Source organism: Anabrus simplex, chromosome 2 (assembly GCF_040414725.1).
Source record: "Anabrus simplex isolate iqAnaSimp1 chromosome 2, ASM4041472v1, whole genome shotgun sequence".
NCBI lineage: Eukaryota > Metazoa > Arthropoda > Insecta > Orthoptera > Tettigoniidae > Anabrus > Anabrus simplex.
The window spans coordinates 264,937,319-264,959,579 of NC_090266.1; the positions used below are offsets into that span (position 1 = coordinate 264,937,319).

The window sequence follows — 22,261 nt, forward strand, 5'->3', positions numbered from 1 at the left end:
TCTTATGGCAACTTCGAAACTAGACGAAGACGTTACTGTTTTCCGACAAACTCTCCCCAAACTAATCTACAGTCTCAGAATGCTCTGCGACCTCAGGTTCATGGGAATGCTTTTCATGCCAGCAGTCAAAAAGGAAACCCAGTGCAGGACAAATCAGAATGTGAAGTCTCAGTTCATTTCCCCCCCTTTTCGCGAGTTAATCCCAAATCTTGCCATTTTCTCCCGAGAAACTTCATATAAAAGTGTTGACCTCCGTAGTGTAGCGGTTAGCATTATTAGCAGTCGTCGTCGGAGGTCCGGTTTGATTATTGTTACTGCCAGAAATTCAAAATCAACAGTCACATTTCTGGTATTCCATTCTGCAATAGTTTCAAGAAGGAGGAAAACTCGGACGTATGTCTCTCGTCGTTCGTTCGGGTGATGATGATGCTGATGATGATGATGATGATGCTTGTTGTTCAAAGATCGGGCGAGTTGGCCGTGCGGTTAGGGGCGCGCGGCTGTGAGCCTGGAGTCGGGAGATAGTGGGTTCGAATCCCACTGTCAGCAGCCCTGAAGATGGTTTTCCGTGGTTTCCCATTTTCACACCCGGCAAATGCTGGGGCTGTACCTTAATTAGGGCCACGGCCTTCCAATTCCTAGGCCTTTCCTCTCCCATCGTCGCCATGAGATCTATCTGTGTCGGTGCGACGTAAAGCCACTAGCAAAAAAAAATTGTTTTATGCGGCTTAACATCTAGGTCATCGCCCCCTAATGGTACGAAGTGAGACACAACATAATGACAAATTAAAAGTCCAAAATTCTCCACTGACCAGGATTCAAAATGTGAGGACGAAGAATGAATGGATGAATATGAATTTAAAACAATCAGTGGATCCGACCCGCAAGGCGTCACATTCACAGAAACTAGCGTTAAGTAATAGTATCACTGACCAAGGGACTGCGCCTAAAGCACAATACTGAATCGATGATGCTTGTAGTCTGAAGGAGTCCTAAATCCAAGTTATTGGCCCCTCATAATGATACTTATCACCAGGAAAGTGGAGCCATGGTGTTTTTCATGTTGCGGTACTAATCAAAAGTAGCGTAACTCGCGCTATCCCGTGGTGTTCCTCACATAGTGGGTACAAATCATAGGCAAGCCTGAACCATGGTGTCGCTTATATAGTGGCACCAATCACATGTACTGTAAAAGGCGGCAGCGCACTCTGTTGCTACTAATCACAAACCTATTTTGTTCCTAACGTAGTGGTACTACGCGCAAGCAAAAGCGACCTATGGTGTTCCCCGCGTGGTAGTACTAGTTAGAAGTAGTCTCATGGTTCGAATTCGTTAAACACTTGGTCTCCCCTTGTAGTCTCCTCTTACGAAAGGCAGGGGATACCGTGGATGTGTTCTTCGTATGCGTCCCCCACCCACAGGGGATCGTTTGTTCGGGAAGAGTGTAAAAGCCACTGGGCAGACGTTTGTTTCATCATTTGAACTTCCAAAATTTCGCATGATATTATTTTCTCTTCAGCCTGTCCCAGTTATTTCTGGGGTCGCTGGAGCCACCCAGGCTCATTTTGGTTTTCACTGGGGGTTTAAGGTCGGATGCCCTTCCTGACGCCAAGCAATTTTTGAGATGAACATCTCAACCCAGGATCGACCAGCTTTTGAATCTCAGCCTTCCGTGTGGGAAGCCAGCATCTAAGCCAACGAGCTAATCACGCCCCTTCATAGTACATATGAATAGTAAATACAGGGTGTATGAGAACTGTACCGACAAAAAAATCACAGACGCTCTTCGTGTTATGTTAACGATAGTGCAATGGGATTGGCGGAGATAAGTTTTCTTTTCGAGAAAATGAGGTTACTTTTTTACTTCCGGGCGTGCGATTCAAATCGACGAACTCGCCGTATTTTCTACGTTAGAACACAAGCTGCTGCTGTGCTTTGGGGAAGAGAACGGGTGGGAGAGGAAGTGGGGTGTATGATGGGGACAGAGAAAATGCTCCGCGCGTATGCACAAGTTTCCTCGTTCGACTCGCACAGGATTGTCCTTGCCTCTTACAGGCAATATCCATAGTTCGTTTATTAAACAGCCATAACCATTCTCAGAACTGCCGATGGTATGTTTCGACCCCTCTCGTCTCCCGAATGCAGAGCTTGGCTCCGCAGCCGTAGCGAGTTAACACACTCAGTCACTCCAATCAGTAAAAATCACAATAATAGTGTAGATAAATGAAGAAGGTCACAAGGTCTTTTCCCTTTTCAACAGGAATGCACCGTAAACATAGTCTAAGAAGTGGTCTTGATTTTCGTTCTCCTTACCAACAACACTTATATCAGATTACTCACGAACCGCCAGGCTCCATGGCTAAATGATTAGCGTGCTGGCCTTTGGCCACACGGGTCTCGGGTTCGATTCCCGGCAGGGTCGGGAATTTTAACCAAAGTTGGTTAATTTCGCTGACACGGGGGCTGGGTGTATGTGTCGTCTTCATCATCATTTCATCCTCATCACGACGCTCAGGTCGCCTGCGGGAGTCAAATCAAAAGACCTGCACCTGGCGAGCCGAACATATCCTCGGACACTCCCGGCACTAAAAGCCATACGCCATTTCATTTTTACTCACGAACCATTTGTCCCACAAATTCTATTATATTATTATACTGAAGGGACTTGATTTCCTTGTCAGAAGTTAAGAAATGATCGAATAGTGACGTATCTCCCTTTTTATTTGCAACAGACATATTTTCTGAACTTGATCCTGGAAGTTCAAATTCATGACATGCTACAGGAAGACGAGAGACATATCCCGTTTGAAACAGTCTATAGAGAATGTAGTGCATGGCATAGCTAACATAAGATCGCATTCTTGCCTTTCCAACACACACCCACGAATTACGAACGATTTCGAATTATTCAATTCATTCCTTATTGATTTAAAATGTACTTTAAAGGCAATGTTTGATGATGCCTCTTAGTGAAATGCACACGTGATTAGTCGAAACGATGTGTTATTAATGCGTTTTGGGAATGAAAGCGTAGACTTTTATTTTTTCGGAATATGTTGGGCATGTTCGGAAGGAGATGGGCACACGGTTCAGAAAACCGAAACAAACTCTGCGCACCGCTGTATTGTTAGATGGGAAGCTACTGAGGGGTCGACAGACTGATAAAACAATAAATGAACTTCAGCGGTATCATGGCATGGCAATCAGAAATAACGTAAACATTTCAGAAAGTATGAAGAAAGCAGTCTGGGTCACATACATTCACAAACTCTCAAGTGACAGGCAGCCAATACATTCACTTTGTCCACCTGGACCTGAAAAATGTTGTAAGTTTCGGAAGGCTGAAAATTCAGGACAGCTATTTTGAACATAAGAATTCTATACCTGAAGCAGTTGTGGAAGCTATCAAGCCAATCTACAGCGATGTAGTTCATCCAGACCTTCTCAGAATGTGTCTACATGGGCGCACTCAGAATCCCAACGAGTCTTTCAACAACATTATCTGGACTCGAGTGCCCAAAAATGTATTTGTGGGGTTAAGAACTTTGAAATGGGGAGTCAATGATGCTGTGTTAACATTTAGTGACTGGAACATGGGAAGAATACGTGTGTTGTTGCATCTCAACATCAACCCTGAAGTGACTGCAACATTTAGACAATATCAGTTACCAGTATTCTACACACCGTCTATGTACTATCTACATAGCTACTTTAACAAGGAGGCTCTTATACATTCCGGCACTGATTCGCTTTATATGGCTTAAAGTTACTTACATCTAGGCCTACACGGATGGTTCCAAATTCGATGACTCAGTAGGATATGCATATTACTGCCGACAGTGGTATATTCAAACTACCACCTGAAACCTTTGTTAATACCGCGGAAAATTTAGTTATACGCGCTGCATTTCGACTTTGTCACGCAAGTGATAATAATGTCATTGCCACTAATTACTTTCACGGCTTTCAGAGACACCGAAGTGGCGGAATTTTGTCCCGCAGGAGTTCGTTTACGCGCAAGTTAATCTACCGACACGAGGCTGACGTATTTGAGCACCTTCAAATACCAGCGAACTGAGCCAGGATCAAACCTGCTAAGTTGGGCTAAGAAGGCCAGTGCTCTACCATCCGAGCTACTGAGCCCGGCTCACGCAAGTGATCAAACCCCGCTCTCATCATTACGGACTCACAAAGTGTTGTGAAGAAATTACAAAGACCTTTATTGGGGGCTCCGAACTCATGATTACTTGTATGGCATTGTGAACTGTGCTTTGAATATGCTTCATTGTTTTGCTACAGGCTTTACGTCGCACTTACACAGATCGGTCTTAAGGCGACGATGGGATAGGAAAGGCCTAGGAGTTGGAAAGAAGCGGCCGTGGCCTTAATTAAGGTACAGCCCCAGCATTTTCCTGGTGTGAAAATGGGCAACAACGGAAAACCATCTTCAGGGCTCCAGACAGTGGGATTCGAACCCACTATCTCCCGGATGCAAGCTCACATCCACGCGCCTCTAACCGCAGGGCCAACTCGCCCGGTCTTTAAATGTGTATTTTGCAATTTGTTTTACGTCGCACCAGCACGGATACCTTTTATGGCGACGATGGGATAGGAAATGGGTAGGATTGGGGAGGAAGGGACCGTGGTATTAATTAATTAATGGAAAACCACGGGAACCCATCTTCAGAGCTGTCGACAGTGGGGTTTGAACCCATTATCTCCCGAATACAAGCTCACAGCTGCGCGCCCCTAACTGCACGGCCAACTTGTTCGGTCAAATATTTACACTTGATGTTGCTTCGTAGCATTTCTTTTGGTTAAAGGACATAGTGGAATTTATGGCAATGAAAAGGCATATGTACTCGCCAAAGGTGTGTTTAGAGGGATTGATGGACTTTATGCCGATCATGCAACAACAATTTTGTCGTAAGTGGTCTAACAGAATGGGAAAACATCTAAGCTTCACAAGGATAGAGCTTACGTTGTGGTGAAACCCAACATTCCCTTCAAATCGTAGTTTTCATAGATTCATCGATCACAAGGTATAATAGTTTCACTCATTCGAATGAGGTTAAATCGTTGTGCATACCCTTTATATATTCATTGTATAGGAGTTATAGATTCTACGTTCTGTCGCTGTCAGTATGCGGAGGATGGCGATCTCAAACATATCCCATTTAAGTGTAGTCTCTATGATGCTTGCCAACGGCCGTAGCCGTGTAGAAACACCGGATCCCGTGAGATCTCCGAAGTTAAGCAATATTGGGCGTGGTCGAGAAGTGGATGGGTTGCCACTCGCTGTTGGTGGGGGGTAAGGGAGTGGAGGAGCGGAAAGGAACTGGCCACCCTACCGTACGTAAACTCCGGCTCAAGTACACCTCTGTGGAGGTTCGGACCTGCCTTCGGGCAGAACACACCCTTACCTTACCTCTATGATGCTTCTCGATACGTCTTTTAACATTGAAAATGTTTGTTAGATCGCAGACTTTAACAAAAACGTAAATTTAAGCTATTTAACTCTATTGTGTTTAAAGTATTCAAGCTAGAGAAATAGTGAAGGGGTCAAAACGCGTGATTTGTAGAGCTCTATCAAATGGAAAAGTAAACATTTGAAAATCATATCTGGTTCAAATGTCATTCACGAAAAAAAAGCCAATTTTTAAAAATGATTTTGCTCCATAATTATTATCCGATGTTCATTTTAAATATTTCAATAAATAGACTGATATTTTTTACAAAAAATCTTGTGCCAGATTTTTGAAATTCGCAAAACTAAGGTCTCCAGTTCGATTTGAATGGGGTAATGTATGATGTGACAACAGCGATACTAGTGGCAGAGTTAGTCAACCAATGAGTTTCCGGTTTGTGTTTATGTTATCTAACAATGAATCACGTGAGTATGTCGTGTGCCATTATGCCACTAACACGAAAACGTCCTTTGGTTGCAAATAAAGGGATCAGTACTCATAACAGAACGACCCTCGATGTAGTTTTCAGCAAGATGACACCACTCGAAATGATGTATTATCATCATCATCATCATCTGTTTACCCTCCAGGTTCGGCTTTTCCCTCGGACTCAGCGAGGGATCACACCTCTACCGCCTCAAGGGCAGTGTCCTGGAGCTTCAGACTCTTGGTCGGGGATACAACTGGGGAGTATGACCAGTACCTCTCCCAGGCGGCCTCACCTGCTATGGTGAACAGGGGCCTTGTAGGGGGATGGGAAGATTGGAAGGGATAGGCAAGGATGAGGGAAGGAATCGGCCGTGGCCTTAAGTTAGGTACCATCCCGGCATTCGCCTGGAGGTGAAGTGGGAAACCACGGAAAACCACTTCCAGGATGGCTGAGGTGGGAATCGAACCCACCTCTACTCAGTTGACCTCCCGAGGCTGAGTGGACCCCGTTCCAGCCCTCGTACCACTTTTCAAATTTCGTGGCATCGAACCCGGGAATCGAACACGGACCTCCGGTGGTGGCAGCTAATCACGCTAACCACTACACCACAGAGGCGGACCATGATGTATACTGTACGTTATACTATAGCACTTACTGTATCGGTACAAAAACAAAAGAAATCACATGTTGAGGATGTATCAATCACGAGTCCAGCGGCCTTTCAAACCATCGACCTTTAAAGACGTCATTAGTGAGGAGTTCGAGAAGCAAGCTAAACAATTTGAAAAGAAGGAAAGTCAAATGCATCTCACAAAAGATGTAATCATTTGTATTTAATCATAGCAATAAATATTTTGTACATTATAAACAATCTCGTCGTTTATTTCTCCTCCATGTATTAAAAGTTCCCTTTTTCAATGTTCAATTGCTTGTCCAAAGGACTAGAACTGTGGATTTTAAAAAAATCTTAACAGCGACATCTATTAAGTTAGCGCCATTCCCGACCGGTGCTACATTAGTGTCCCGGAGGCAAAACAATTCTTTACTTAATGATGTGATGTACTTTTCGAAGACTGCTTAATTGAGAATCTGACTTATTGTTCACTGCATTGCTACCAGCCAGTGGTTCATTCTTCCTCTCTCGTTAAAAAATTGTGATACCCTTATACTTGTTATGTTCTTGAACGTAGGAGTTTCTTTCAAGTGCCCTCTGTTGTAAACTAATGAGTTTCGTCCATCTGTTGTTTGTAGTAAATTGTAGACACAGATGCTGACGAAATGTTGTTCAAACAACGGTCAATAGAATAAATACATACATATATACATCATACGCCAGCCCCGTGGTGTAGGGGTGCCTCTTACCCGGAGGCCACGGGTTCGATTCCCGACCAGGTCATGGAATTTTACCTGGACTTGAGGGCTGGTTCGAGGTCCACTCAGCCTACGTGATTAGAATTGAGGAGCCATCTGACGGTGAGATAGCGGCCCCGGTCTAGAAAGCCAAGAATAACGGCCGAGAGGATTCGTCGTGCTGACCACACGACACCTCTCAATCTGCAGGCCTTCGGGCTGAGCAGTGGTCGCTTGGTAGGCCAAGGCCCTTCAAGGGCTGTAGTGCCATGGTTTTCTAGTTTTTTATATATACACTGACTGACAGAGCAAATGCAACACCAAGAAGGAGTGGTTCGAAAGGGATGAAAGTTGGGGAAAAAACAGAGACGGCACGGACGAATAATTGATGTTTATTTCAAACCGATATGCAGGTTACACAATGCGCACGGCATCGACTCAGTAGGATGTAGGACCAATGCGAGCGGCGATGCACGCAGAAACACGTCGAGGTACAGAGTCAATAAGAGTGCGGATGGTGTCCTAAGGGATGGTTCTCCATTCTCTGTCAACCATTTGCCACAGTTGGTCGTCCGTATGAGGCTGGGGCAGAGTTTGCAAACGGCGTCCAATGAGATCCCACACGTGTTCGATTGGTGAGAGATCCGGAGAGTACGCTGGCCACGGAAGCATCTGTACACCTCGTAGACCCTGTTGGGAGATGCGAGCAGTGTGTGGGCGGGCATTATCCTGCTGAAACAGAGCACTGGGCAGCCCCTGAAGGTACGGGAGTGCCACCGGCCGCAGCACATGCTGCACGTAGCGGTGGGCATTTAACGTGCCTTGAATACGCACTAGAGGTGACGTGGAATCATACGCAATAGCGCCCCAAAGCATGATGCCGCGTTGTCTAGCGGTAGGGCGCTCCACAGTTACTGCCGGATTTGACCTTTCTCCACGCCGACGCCACACTCGTCTGCGGTGACTATCACTGACAGAACAGAAGCGTGACTCATCGGAGAACACGACGTTCCGCCATTCCCTCATCCAAGTCGCTCTAGCCCGGCATCATGCCAGGCGTGCACGTCTATGCTGTGGAGTCAATGGTAATCTTCTGAGCGGACGCCGGAAGTGCAGGCCTCCTTCAACCAATCGACGAGGAATTGTTCGGGTCGATATTGGAACAGCCAGGGTGTCTTGCACATGCTGAAGAATGGCGGTTGACGTGGCGTGCGGGGCTGCCACCGCTTGGCGGCGGATGCGCCGATCCTCGCGTGATGACGTCACTCGGGCTGTGCCTGGACCCCTCGCACGTGCCACATGTCCCTGCGCCAACCATCTTCGCCACAGGCGCTGCACCGTGGACACATCCCTATGGGTATCGGCTGCGATTTGACGAAGCGACCAACCTGCCCTTCTCAGCCCGATCACCATACCCCTCGTACAGTCTTCTGTCTGCTGGAAATGCCTCCTTTGACGGCGGCCTGGCATTCTTAGCTATACACGTGTCCTGTGGCACACGACAACACGTTCTACAATGACTGTCGGCTGAGAAATCACGGTACGAAGTGGGCCATTCGCCAACGCCGTGTCCCATTTATCGTTCGCTACGTGCGCAGCACAGCGGGGCATTTCACATCATGAGCATACCTCAGTGACGTCAGTCTACCCTGCAATTGGCATAAAGTTCTGACCACTCCTTCTTGGTGTTGCATTTGCTCTGTCAGTCAGTGTACATCATCATTATAGACCGTTAAATCATTCGGCGTTCAGTCTGCAAGCTTTTGTGAATTTATTAAACGTCGCCACAATCCTCTATTTGCAACTAGTGCTGTGACCTCATTTAGTTCTACACCTCTTATCTTTAAATTGTTTGAAACTGCGTCTAACCATCGTCGTCTAGGTATCCCTCTACTTCTCTTACCCTCCATAACAGAGTCCATTATTCTCCTAGGTAACCTATCCTCCTCCATTCGCCTCACATGACCCCACCACCGAAGCCGGTTTATGCGTACAGCTTCATCCATCGAGTTCATACCTTAGTCTTTACCTCCTCATTCCGATTACACTCCTGCCATTGTTCACACCTGTATGTACCAGCAAGTATTTTCGTTACTTTCACGTCTCTTACTTCTAACTTATGAATAAGATATCCTGAGTCCACATAGCTTTCGCTCCCGTAAAGCAAAGTTGGTCTGAAAACAGACCGATGTAAGGATAGTTTCGTCCGGGAGCTGGCTTTCTTCTTACAGAATACTGTTGATCGCAACTGCGAGCTCACTGCATTCGCTTTACTGCAACTTGATTCAATCTTGCTTACTATATTAACATCCTGGGAGAACACACATCCTAAATACTTGAAATTATCTAAATGTTGCAGCTTTGTATCACCAATCTGACATTCGATTCTCTTGTACTTCTTATCTACTGACATCAATTTAGTCTTGGAAAGGCTGATGTTCATACCATACTCATTGGAGCTATTTTCAATTTCCAAGATATTAGACTGCAAGCTTCCGGCACAATCTGCCATTAAGACCAAGTCGTCAGCATAGGCCAGACTGCTTACTACATTTCCACCTAACTGAATCCCTCCCTATCACTTTATACCATTCAGCAGATGATCCATGTAAACTACATACAACAGAGGTGACAGACTTTTTTTTTTGCTAGTTGCTTTGCGTCGCACCGACACTGATAGGTCTTATGGCGACGATGGGACAGGAAAGGCCTAGGAATGGGAAGGAAGCGTCCGTGGCCTTAATTAAGGTAGAGCCCCAGCATTTCCCTGGTGTGAAAATGGGAAATCACGGAAAAACTTCTTCAGGGCTACCGACAGTCTGGTTCGAACCCACTATCTACCGGAAGCGAGCTCACAGCTGCGCGCTCCTAACCGCATGGCCAACTCGCCCGGATGTGAAAGATTACAGTATTGCCTAAGCCCTGTAAATACCCTGAACCAAAAACTCATTCTACCATCAAATCTCACTGCACCCAAATTGTCAGCATAAATGCCTTTGATTGATTTTAATAATCTACCCTTATTCCATAGTCCCCCAGTTTGGCGAACACCTTTTCCCTCGGTACCCTGTCATATGCCTTCCCTAGATCTACGAAAAATAAACGTAATTGGCTATTCCTCTCGTAGCATTTTTCAGTTAGCTGGCGCATACTGAAAATCTGATACTGATAGCCATTCTGTGGTTTGAAACCACACTGGTTTTCATCCAACTTCCTCTCAACCACTGATCGCACTCTACCTTGAAAGATGCCTGTGAATACTTTGCCTGGTATACTAATCAATGAGATAGCTCGATAGTTGTTGCAAACTTTACTGTTCTCTTGCTTAGAGATGGCTGCAATTACTGCCTTTGACCAATCTCAAGGTACCTTACCAACACTCCGTGCTAATCTTATTACTCTATTAAGCCATTTCATACCATACTACCCACTATACTTCACCATTTCAGGTCTAAATTCATCTATCCCTGCTGCTTTATGACAATGGAGTTTATATACCACTCTTTCCACTTCCTCAGGCGTAATTTCACCATCATTTTCCTCCTCCCCATGAGCTCTGTTGTTCACGACACCACCAGGAAAACTACCTTTCACGATTTTCAAACTATTCTCTCCACCTGCCCAGTGATTCGTTGGAATCTATTATGAGTTCACCTGAATTACCCAAAACACTATTCATTTCCTATTTACCTCCCTTCCTAAGATTCTTTATTACCGTCCAGAAAGGTTTCCCTGCTGCTTGACCTAGCTTTTACAGGTTAATACCAAAATCATCCCACGACTTCTTTCTGGATACAACTATTTGTTTGGCTGTCTACATCAGCCCTTGTTTGAAGCAATTTCTGATAAGCCTTCTTTTCACGTTTACAAGTTGCTCTCAGTTCATTATTCTACCAAGATGTTCGCCTTTTCCCATCTTTACACACAGTTGTTCCTAGGCATTCCCTTGCTGTTTCTACTACAGCATCCCTGTATGCCACCCATTCTCTTTCTATATCCCTAACCTGCCTAATGTCTACTGTTCGAAACTTCTCACTAATCATATCCATGTACTTCTGTCTAATTTCTTCGTCCTGGATATTTTCTATCCTTATTTTTTGCAGACATATTTCACTTTCTCTATTCTAGGCCTAGAGATACTTAATTCATTACAGATCAGATAGTGGTGTGTATCACCGAAACATCCCCGAACAACCCATACATTCCTAATAGATTTTCTGAATTCGAATTCGATTAATATACAGTCTATTATGGATCTTATACCCCTACCTTCTCCTGTGTAGCGGTGAATAGCCTTATGCTTGAAGAATGGAATCGTAACTGCTAAACCCATACTAGCAGAGAACTCCACAAAATGCTTCCCATTCCCATTAACTTCCATATCTTCTCCATATTTACCAATCACCCTTTCGTATCCTTAACTTATATTTCCAACTCTCGCATTGAAATCGCCCATTAGCACTATTCTATCCTTGCTGTTTACCCTGACCATGATGTCACTCAATGCTTCATAAAACTGGTCAGCTTCATTCTCATCTGCACCCTCACATGGTGAATACACTGAGACAATTCTCGTCCTAATTCCTCCACCTGCCAAATCTACCCATATCATTCGCTCATTTACGTGCCTAACAGAAACTATGTTGCGTGCAATGGTATTCCTGATAAACAGTCCTACCCCATACTCTACCCTTCCCTTTCTAACACCCGTCAAGTACACTTTTCCCATCTCCTATCTCTTCCTCGTTATCTCCCCTTACCCGAATATCACTTACCCTTAACACATCCAGATGCATCCTGTTTGCGGACTCAGGCAGTTCATCATCATCATCTGCAGTTTCCAGCTGTTGGCCGGGTCTGCTTGGAACATAAACCTCTCCATCTCCTCTTGTCTTCCCACCACTTCTCCCTCGTCACTCTTGCCCAGTCCTCTCCCCTTCTCTGTACACACTCTTCCACTCCTTTCATCCACGCGTCTCTTGTTCCTCCTCTTGGCCGTTGACCTGTTATCTCCATTTCGTTCATCCTCCTCGGTGTCCTTTCCTCTGTCATTCTCTTCATGTGTCCAAACCGTCTTCCATAAGCCCCATTAATACTGATAGCTGCCCATCGAATTCCATTTCCCTCGCCTCTCAAATGGTAGTGGGACTCCATTACTCCCACAGGTTCGAGGTTTGCTTAAAATGTTCTAGCTCGGTAAATTCGTGAAGCAGGATGCTACGCTACTTACACATAGTCCAAGTGAGGCTCTCTCTACTAACGGGTTAGGGACCAATATAATGAAATATACCGACACAAAATAAAGGCATCCCGGAGTCTCATAAGGTTATTATTATTATTATTATTAATATTATTATCAGCTGCCCCCGTCGGAGGCCGGGGTTCGATTCCCGCCTCTGCCACGAAATTTGAAAACTGGTACGAGGGCTGGAACGGGCTCCACTCAGCCTCGTGTGGTCAACTGAGTAGAGGGGTGTTCGATTCCAACCTCAGCCATCCTCGGAGTGGTTTTCCATGGTTTCCTACTTCTCCAGGCAAATGCCGGGATGGTACCTAACTTAAGGACACGGCTGCTTCCTTATCTAGCCATTCCACTCTTCCCTCCCCCCACCTCCATAAGGCCCCTGTTCAGCATAGCCATCTGGGCGAGGTACTGCTCCTCCTCTCCTGTTGTTTCCTCCGGTCCAAGTCTTACACTCCAGGATACTGCTCTTGAGGTTGAAGAGGTGAGATTCCTTGCCGAGTCCGAGGGAAAATTCAACCCCGGACGGTAAACTGATTACGAAAAGAGATTATTATTATTATTATTATTATTATTATTATTATTATTATTATTATTATTATTATTATTATTATTATTATTATTATTATTATTATTGACAGGCTGTAGGGCTTACACGGTGGAGTACTAGCCTTCTGAGCCCATGTTGCGAGTTCAGTACTGACTCAGTCCCGTGTTATTAAAAGGTGCTCGAATACATGAGCCTTGTATAGGTACATTAATCGACAAGTAATGAACGCCTGTGCAACAAACTTCTGGCACCTCGGCGTCTCTTAAACTGTGAAAATTGTTATAGGGAGAAAAAATCAATGTCTATCTGTCCGTCTGTCAAGTTATTAGCCTTGAGGCTGGTTGTATCCTCAAATAGCATCACCTAAACTTCTGCAGTTATGAAGATCCCGTGAGCAGCACATTTCACACCATCCAAGTGCACTAGTCGTAATGTGAATGTCATTACTCAGCACCACTCATACCTCCGATACTTCTACATTCCCATAACCATAAAATTAGAATGAGACTTCAATGGAAGCTACAAATTGCTCTGGTCTGTGTCAAGAAATACATATATTAATAATGTACATATCAAGAAATATCCATTTGCGGATTAAAAGGCGATATTATTATTATTATTATTATTATTATTATTATTATTATTATTATTAGTATTATTATTATTACTATTATTATTTTTATTATTATTTTTTTTTTTGCTAGTTGTTTTACGTCGCACCGACACAGATAGGTCTTACGGCGACGATGGGACAGGAAAGGGCTAGGAGTGGGAAGGAAGCGGCCGTGGCCTTAATTAAGGTACAGCCCCAGCATTTGCCGGGTGTGGAAATGGGAAACCACGGAAAACCATTTTCAGGGCTGCCGACAGTGGGGTTCGAACCTACTATCTCCCGAATACTGGATACTGGCCGCACTTAAGCGACTGCAGCTATCGAGCTCGGTATTATTATTATTATTATTATTATTATTATTATTATTATTATTATTATTATTATTATTATTTGTCCCGCTTCTTGGCTGAATGGTGAGTGTAGTGGCCTTCGGTTCAAAGGGGCCCAGTTTCGATTCTCTTACGGGTCGGGAATTTTAATCACGTTTGTTTAATTCTTTTAGATCGGAGGCTGGGTCATTGTGATAATTTTAATACACATTTTTACTTGCGCATATCATTGCTAACCTCCCATAAACACGCAAGATTGAATAAATGCCTCCACACAGGATCATCATCAGGAAGGCCGTCTGGTCATAGAACAGGGCTTAGTTCAAATTAGTGCCATCCTCAGATGGCTCGCAAATGGGCCAGGTGAGAAGAAGAAGAAGAAAAAAAAGACGAAGTATAATTTGCACAAACACAGGCATGTTTCCACCCATAAGCGTCAATTGGTGGAGTAGCGGGCATTAGATCTTTTGTTATTCCCATTCTACTTCCTCTCTTCTGTAGTCCATTACATCACAATTCTTAAGTAAATTATATACAGTAAACAGAGTTCACTACGCATGCGCTCACTTGAGCTGCAGGACAGTCTTCAGATAACAAATTTAGTATTCGTTCGGTCACTGATTAACGAGGAGTCACTTCTTTATTTCGGTGCCAAGTGATGGCTGAGGCGTGCGCGGAGCTCAAGCCCACATGCGGTGGAGCTCAAGTGCCAGTTCGGGTCCTCTACTTCTGTTTACTTTTTCTATTGCTGGTTCAGTTGACGGTATCGTGGTACCTGTACGCGTACATTGCCAGTGTGGAGCGTCAGTGTGATACTGAAGAAGGCGACATAGTAAAGCACGTGGAGCGCAAGCGGGATACAAGCAACGTCCTCGAAGGGAATACACTTCTATCTCCTCAGCTGGAAGTGGAATTCCACAATCCTCAAGCTACTGGTCCTCCGATTCCGGATAAAGACGACTGGATTCCTCTGACCTCCTATTTCAAGATTCCGGTAAGGTGTATTACTTTTATATGGTTTATGAATGTAAACCGACACGTGCCTTTTCCATCATGAAAGTTGCTGTTTCGGTTCTAAAAATATTCGTTTAGATCCAAGCTAATGTCATTGAGAGTGTCAAAGTGCGGTCCGACTCCTTGGCTGAATGATCAGTGTTGAGGCCTTCGATTCAGAAGGTCCAGGATTCGATTCCTGGCCGAGTCGGGGCTTTTAATCTCGTGTTATTAATTCTTCTAGTTCGGGGACTGGGTGTTTGTTCCAACACTCTCCCTTCCATATTCAGACAATACAAAGCACCACAGAAACAACAATAGTGATTACATTCCTCCATATAGTGTTGGCGTTAGAAGGGCATCCGGCCGTAAAAAAGGGCAAAATCCACATGTGTGACAGTACGCAACGGCGACCTCATACGTAGAAGAGAAGAATAAGCAGAGTGTTAAAATGCGTCAACATAGTACCATTGTCTTCCGGCTGGTTAAAGAACACTCGTAGGGTAAAATTCAAGAGTTCTGGCATATCTTGGAATCTGTGGCTATTAGACGAACGTTAAACTCTCCGCTTCGTGATCTAGTGGTTAGTGTGATTAGTTGCCACCCATCGAGGACCAGGTTCGATTCCCGGCTCTGCCACGAAATGTGAAAAATGGTACGAGAGTTGGAACGGGGTCCACTCAGCCTCGGGAGGTCAACTGTGTAGAGGTGAGTTCGATTCCCACCTCAGCCATCCTCGAAGTGGTTTTCATTAGTTTCCCACTTCTCCAGACAAATGCCGAGATGGTATCTAACTAAAGGCCACGGCCGCCTGCTTCCCTCATTCTTGATTATCACTCCCAGTCTTTCCATCCCACAACAAGGCTCCTGTTCAGCTTAGCAGGTGAAGCAGCCTGGGCGAGGTACTGGTCCTCCCCCAATTGTATTCCAGACCCAAAGTCTCACGCTCCATGACAATGCCCTTGAGGCGGTAGAGGTGAGATCCCTCGCTGAGTCCGAGGGAAAAATCAACGCTGGAGGGTAAACAGATTAAGAAAGAAAGAAAGAAATAATAATAATAATAATAATAATAATAATAATAATAATAATAATAAAAATAATAATAAGGTTAAACGAATAATAACGTCATTTAATACATAGAATCTTAGTTGACGCATGGTGAATGAGCGTTTACGTACGGAAATATGGCAATTTAGCTCAAAAAGCCCTGCTCCGTGAGTGAACCATTAAAGTAATTCGTATGAGATATAGGCCTTCTGAAATATCTTATATCGAGTTTCTATTCAGCCCAAAAACCGATGGAAGCGGAAAAAAAGAAAGAAAAGGGTAGTATATTAGTTCTTTCAAATACGTAATGTTGTAAATAACTCAGATTTTTCATTATGAAAAGTATTCATATCACAGATTCCCTGTTTCATATAGTATGCAGACATCAGGCTTGTATTACAGTGTTCATTCTAGCTACCCCTCAAAACGATACTTGTTTATCATGCAAAGATGGACTTTCCATTTGGCACTTCGCTCTTGAGCTTGACTTGATGTGAAATGAAGTCTATAAAAGTATTTAGAAACGATGTTATTATTATTATTATTATTATTATTATTATTATTATTATTATTATTATTATTATTATTATTATTATTATTATTATTATTATTATTCAGTGTTTAGTCTTTCAAACTTTCCCAGTTAATTATTTCCATGACGGATAATAATGCCAAGAACGTGTTCTGAATTATTCTATCTCACCTGGAGGATTTGTAATGAAATGCCCATTTTCTTTTTTTTTTTTTGCTAGGGGCTTTACGTCGCACCGACACAGATAGGTCTTATGGCGACGATGGGATAGGAAAGGCTTAGGAGTTGGAAGGAAGCGGCCGTGGCCTTAATTAAGGTACAGCCCCAGCATTTGCCTGGTGTGAAAATGGGAAACCACGGAAAACCATTTTCAGGGCTGCCGATAGTGGGATTCGAAGCTACTATCTCCCGGATGCAAGCTAACAGCCGCGCGCCTCTACGCGCACGGCCAACTCGCCTGGTAATGAAATGCCCATAATGAAATTTCATTATATTTGGATTCATTGTTAAGAATAGACTACGCTTTTCTTGGCGTGAGTAGACGAACTCGAAAATAATTGGAATATCGTCTCTGTACCTAAACGTACTGCTTGTACAGTTAAACTGGACGTGTTCTGCGTAATTACTATCAACTACTTTTAAGAACATCAAATCAGTAATGCTACGTTAAGTCCTGTTATTTTCTAGTTGTTAAGCTAGCTTGTAGATACTATCGATATCCTGGTCATAGCATAGGACTTTCAGTTTCAGGTGGAATCCGAACCACAGAAGAGACCTTTAATTTAAATAACCTTACAACTATTATTCAACCGTAGTTGCTTTAATGACAAGTAAATTCTGGAGGAAAGGTACATTTCCAGTTGAATATGATGCCTTTGATGTTCCTGACAATGTTATCTGGGACACTGAAGATTCGAGTTGCTACTAAGCGAGTTGGCCGTGAGGTTAAGGATGCGCAGCTGTGAGCTTGCATTCGGGAGATAGTGCGTTCGAACCCCGCTCTCGACAGCCTTCAAGGTGTTTTCCCGTGGTTTCTTATTTTCACACGAGGCAAATGATGATGCTCTGCCTTAATTAAGTTCATGGGCACTTTCTTCCCCCTCCTAGCACTTTCCTATCCCATGTTTGCCATACGACCTATCTGTGTCGGTGCGACGTAAACCGAGTTGTAAAGAAACAACTCATCTGCGTTTAGGACAGTCGCCCAGATGACAGATTCCCTATCACTTGTTCACCTTGTCTTTTCTATATTAAAAAAAAATGCATTTGGAAATTCCTTGGTAAATTATTTGAGACCCTTACTCCTCTTCTTATAAACGAATACTTGCCCCAGTTTGTCCAACAATGCCATTCAGTTGCGTACACCTGCTACAACAGCCTAATTATAGTTTCGGCACTTTGCTGAGTACAAAGTTAACTGCATCGTTAGCATTCTTTAAATCACAAATTAAAATATTCTCTAACTCGATTTTCAGGAGCGAACTGATTCTCTAAATTATACTTGAGAAGAATATCCAACAAATATGTCATACTATACATGAATGTGAATGGATTCCTGGACGTTTTGCACTATGGGGAACGTGCAAGTCAATACTAGCGCTAAAGGTGGCAGAGCAGTGAGGTGGCGTGCAGGCCATACTAGTTTGTTAATAATAATAATAATAATAATAATAATAATAATAATAATAATAATAATAATAATAATAATAATAATAAGAAGAAGAAGAAGAATGTTTTTCGTCCCACCGACTACTTTTGATGGTTTTCGGAGAGGCCGAGGTGCCGGAATTTTGTTCCTCTGGAGTTCTTTTACGTGCCAATAAATCTACCGACACGAGGCCTACGTATCTGAGCACTTTCAAATACTGCCTGATTGAATCTGCCAAGCTGGGGTCAGAAGGCCAGTGCTTCAACCGTCTGAGCCATTCAGGCCGGCCATACTGGTTCAAGTAACGAACGAATGTGATGTTGATTGACGGAAATATTTGTTATTAGTCTGCATAATATTGTACTATAATACGTAATTTGCATATAGACGTAATATGGAAACTCCTCGTTGTGCTAAACGACACTGTTGCGTCGTGAACTGCCTTAATTCAGAACGTTATAGCGATCTTAGTGTAAAGTTTCGCGTTCAATACCAAAACGAAAGAAGACTAAATTGGATATTGGCAGTGAACCTAATGATGTACTTGTGAAATAATACCAGATTTATAAATGGCACCTTGAGAATGACAGTGGTTTAAGTCATTATTAAAGTAGACAATAATTACGTCTCATAAGTTCCTTGTCCTTGCTAATTATTATTATTATTATTATTATTATTATTATTATTATTATTATTATTATTATTATTATTATTATTATTATTTAACCCATTTACCGTCCAGGGTTGATTTTCCCCTCGGACTCAGCGAGAGACACCACCCCTACCACCTCAAGGCCAGTATTTTGAAGCGTGAGACATTTCTTCGGGGATACAGATGCAAAAGAATACCAGTACCTCGCCCAGGTGCTGAGCAGTGGCCTTGTGGAAAATGGGTTGAATGGAAGGGATAGTCAAGAAAGAGGGAAGGAAGCGGTCGTGCCCTTTAAGTTAGTTACCATCCCGGCGTTTGCCTGGAGAAGAAGCGGGGAAACCACGGTTAACCTCTTCGAGGATGGCTGTGATGGGAATCGAACCCCCTCTACTCAGTTGATCCTCCCGAAACTGAGTGGACCACGTCCTAGTCCTCCAATCTCTTTTCACATTCTATGGCAGAACCTGGAATCGAACCCGGGCCTTCGGGAGTGGTAGCTAATCACACTAACCACTACACCACAGAGGCGGAGTGTCGTTGTTTATTACAACTCTACATTCATATCATCCGATAACTAACTTTTTGTGGTGACCGGGCGAGTTTGCCATGCGGTTAGGAGCGCGCAGCTGTGAGCTCGCATCCGGGAGATAGTGGGTTCGAACCCCACTGTCGGCAGCACTGAAAATGGTTTTCCGTGGTTTCCCATTTTCACACCAGGGGCTGTACCTTAATTAAGGCCACGGCCGCTTCCTTCCCATTCCTAGGCCTTTCCTGTCCCATTGTCGCCATAAGACCTATCTGTGTCGGTGCGACGTAAAACAAATAGCAAAAAAAAAAAAAAAAAAAAAGAAAAAAAATGTGGTGATTCCAGATTTCACTGTTCCTGTAAACAAATACGAATTCTATCCCACGAAAACCGAGCTCGTTAGCTGCAGTCGCGACCAATTTCCAATATTCGGGAGATAGTGGGTTCGAAACCCGTTGTCGACAGCCCTGAAGATGGTTTATAGTGGTTTCCCATAATCACACCAGGCACGTGCTGGTGCTGTACCTTAACTGAGGCCACGGCCGCTTACTTCCCACTCCTAGCCCCTTCCCGTCCCATCGTCGCCTGAAGACCTATCTCTGTCGGTGCGACGTAAAGAATTCTGCGAAACATATTGATGGGAGTTGTGACTGAATTGTGAAACTCCTTCAGTTCTTATTCAATTTTTACCAAATGTAGGTTTTACATTTAGTTACAAATAAACCCATATTTTCCAAATTAGAGATAGGTAGATTAATTTATTCCAACGTTTTTAAAGTTTTCTCTTATGCAGTTCTAGCTTTGCTACGGTTTTAAATTCAAAGTTATCTTTCAAAGCTTTAAATTTTGGTGAGTCCAATGTCGGCTAGCCTATAAAATACACCACCAGTCCGCACATCAAACGATTTTGGAGGAGTGATTATTTATTTGTTGGCCTCTGTGGTGTAGTGGTTAGTGTGATTAGCTGCCAACCCCGGAGGTCCGGGCTCGATTCCCGACTCTGCCACAAAATTTGAAAAGTGGTACGAGGGCTGGAACGGGATCCACATAGCCTCGGAAGGTCAACTGAGTGGAGGTGCGTTCGATTCCTACCTCAGTAATCCTGGAAGTGGTTTTCCGTGGTTTCCCACTTCTCCTCCAGGCAAATGCCGGGATGGTACCTAACTTAAGGCCACGGCCACTTCCTTCCCTCTTCCTTGTCTATCCCTTCCAATCTTCCCATACCTCCTCAAAGCTCCTGTTCAGCATAGCTGGTGAGGCCACCTGGGCGAGGTACTGGTCATCCTCCCCAGTTGTATGTCCGACCCAGAGTCTGAAGTTTCAGAACACTGCCCTTGAGGCGGTAGAGGTGGGATCCCTCGCTGAGTCCGAGGGAAAAACCGACCTTGGAGGGTAAACAGATAAAGAAGAAGAAGAAGACGATTACTTCTTTTCGGATCTGACACTCATGTGAATACCATGCAATGTTTTAAAACACCGTGTTATTTAACATCTAGGACATAGAACACTAACATTCATGTAAAATGTTAATTTCGTACGTGGAAGGTTTTCGGAAAAATTAATATTGTGACTGTCAACTCCCATCTAAACTGGCTCGAATGGTTACGGCGCTGTCATTCTGAGCCCAAGTTGACAGGTTCGATCCTGGCTCAGGCCGGTGGTATTCGAAGGTGCTCCAAAACGTCTGCCCTGAATCGGTGGATTTACCAGCACGTAAAAGAAATCCCTGGGGATGAATTTCCGGCACCTTGGCTTCTCTGATAACAATTTAATTAATTAGTGGGACGTAAAATCAATAACATCATCATTAGTAAAACATTTTGAAGTACATCAAATTTTACACCTAGGACATACAAGAATAACTTCCTTATAAAATAACAACTTCGTACGTCAAACGGTTTTGGAGAGATGAATAATATTGTTTTCGGAGCTGACCTCATTTAATGCTTTAGGGGTGGAATGCTTTTTTTTACAATCTGCTTTACATCGCACCGACACAGATATGTCTTATGACGACAATGGAATAGGATAGGGCTAGGAGTTCGAAGGAAGCGACCGTGGCCTTAATTGCAGTACAGCCCCAGCATTCTCCTGGTGTGAAAATGGGAAATCACGGAAAACCTTCTTCAGGGCTACCGACAGCAGGGTTCGAACCCACTATGTTCCGAATGCAAGCTGATAACTACGTGACCCTAACCGCGCAGTCACTTATTCTTTACACATGAAATATGAATGTCAGTCATGAAATATTAGCAGCTTTCACATAACAGGACACTCGTTGCTCTTTATTCAGGAGATAGCAACGCACAACTCATGGGGCAGGAGGATCCAGAAAAAAACAGGAGCCGAAGGTCCCGAGAACGGAATGGAATGGGATGCTGAATCCACTCAGGCAATCCTGTGACATGTCTTGCCTTAAAATCTAATAGGGCAGAAGGCCCTGATACACTGCGTTGGTGAGTAAGACAAATAAAGAAAAGTTAAAGACCGAAATTCGAGATAGGTTAGACAAGTGAACAAGGGAAACGAGGGTCCACGCTCATACGTCCTTATGAAAGCTAATAGAAAATTAGGAAACCCTGCCTCAGAAACATGGTAAACACAGCACACCCTAACCGATACACGCTAGAGGAGAACGCTGCTACCTTCTAATCGCCACACGCAAATAAGTTCACAAGTTAGATCAAAATTCATCCGCCCAATTTACATGCTGCCCCAGCTCGTCCGTAGTTTCCTGAGAGGAGAACCTCACTTACCGCCACATAATACAACATCTAGATAGATACAAAAGGTAACAGATTACTAGTTTTTATAGGGACGAGTTGGGCGCTGATTGGTTGGTTTAAATAGAAATGACACTAATGGAAACTTAGACACAGAT

The 22,261-nt window shown here is 43.8% G+C and overlaps 1 protein-coding gene across 1 annotated transcript in view; it reads left to right on the forward strand.

Moving 5' to 3' along the window:
• LOC137498455 (piggyBac transposable element-derived protein 3-like) overlaps positions 1–21,784 on the forward strand; it is a 116,863-nt gene extending 95,079 nt beyond the window's left edge. Inside the window, exons 2-3 of the mRNA XM_068225973.1 lie at positions 14,740–14,976; positions 21,674–21,784. Coding sequence (XP_068082074.1) covers positions 14,740–14,976; positions 21,674–21,784 — 348 coding nt within the window. The remainder of the gene's footprint in view (positions 1–14,739; positions 14,977–21,673) is intronic.
• The last annotated feature ends 477 nt before the right edge of the window (positions 21,785–22,261 follow it).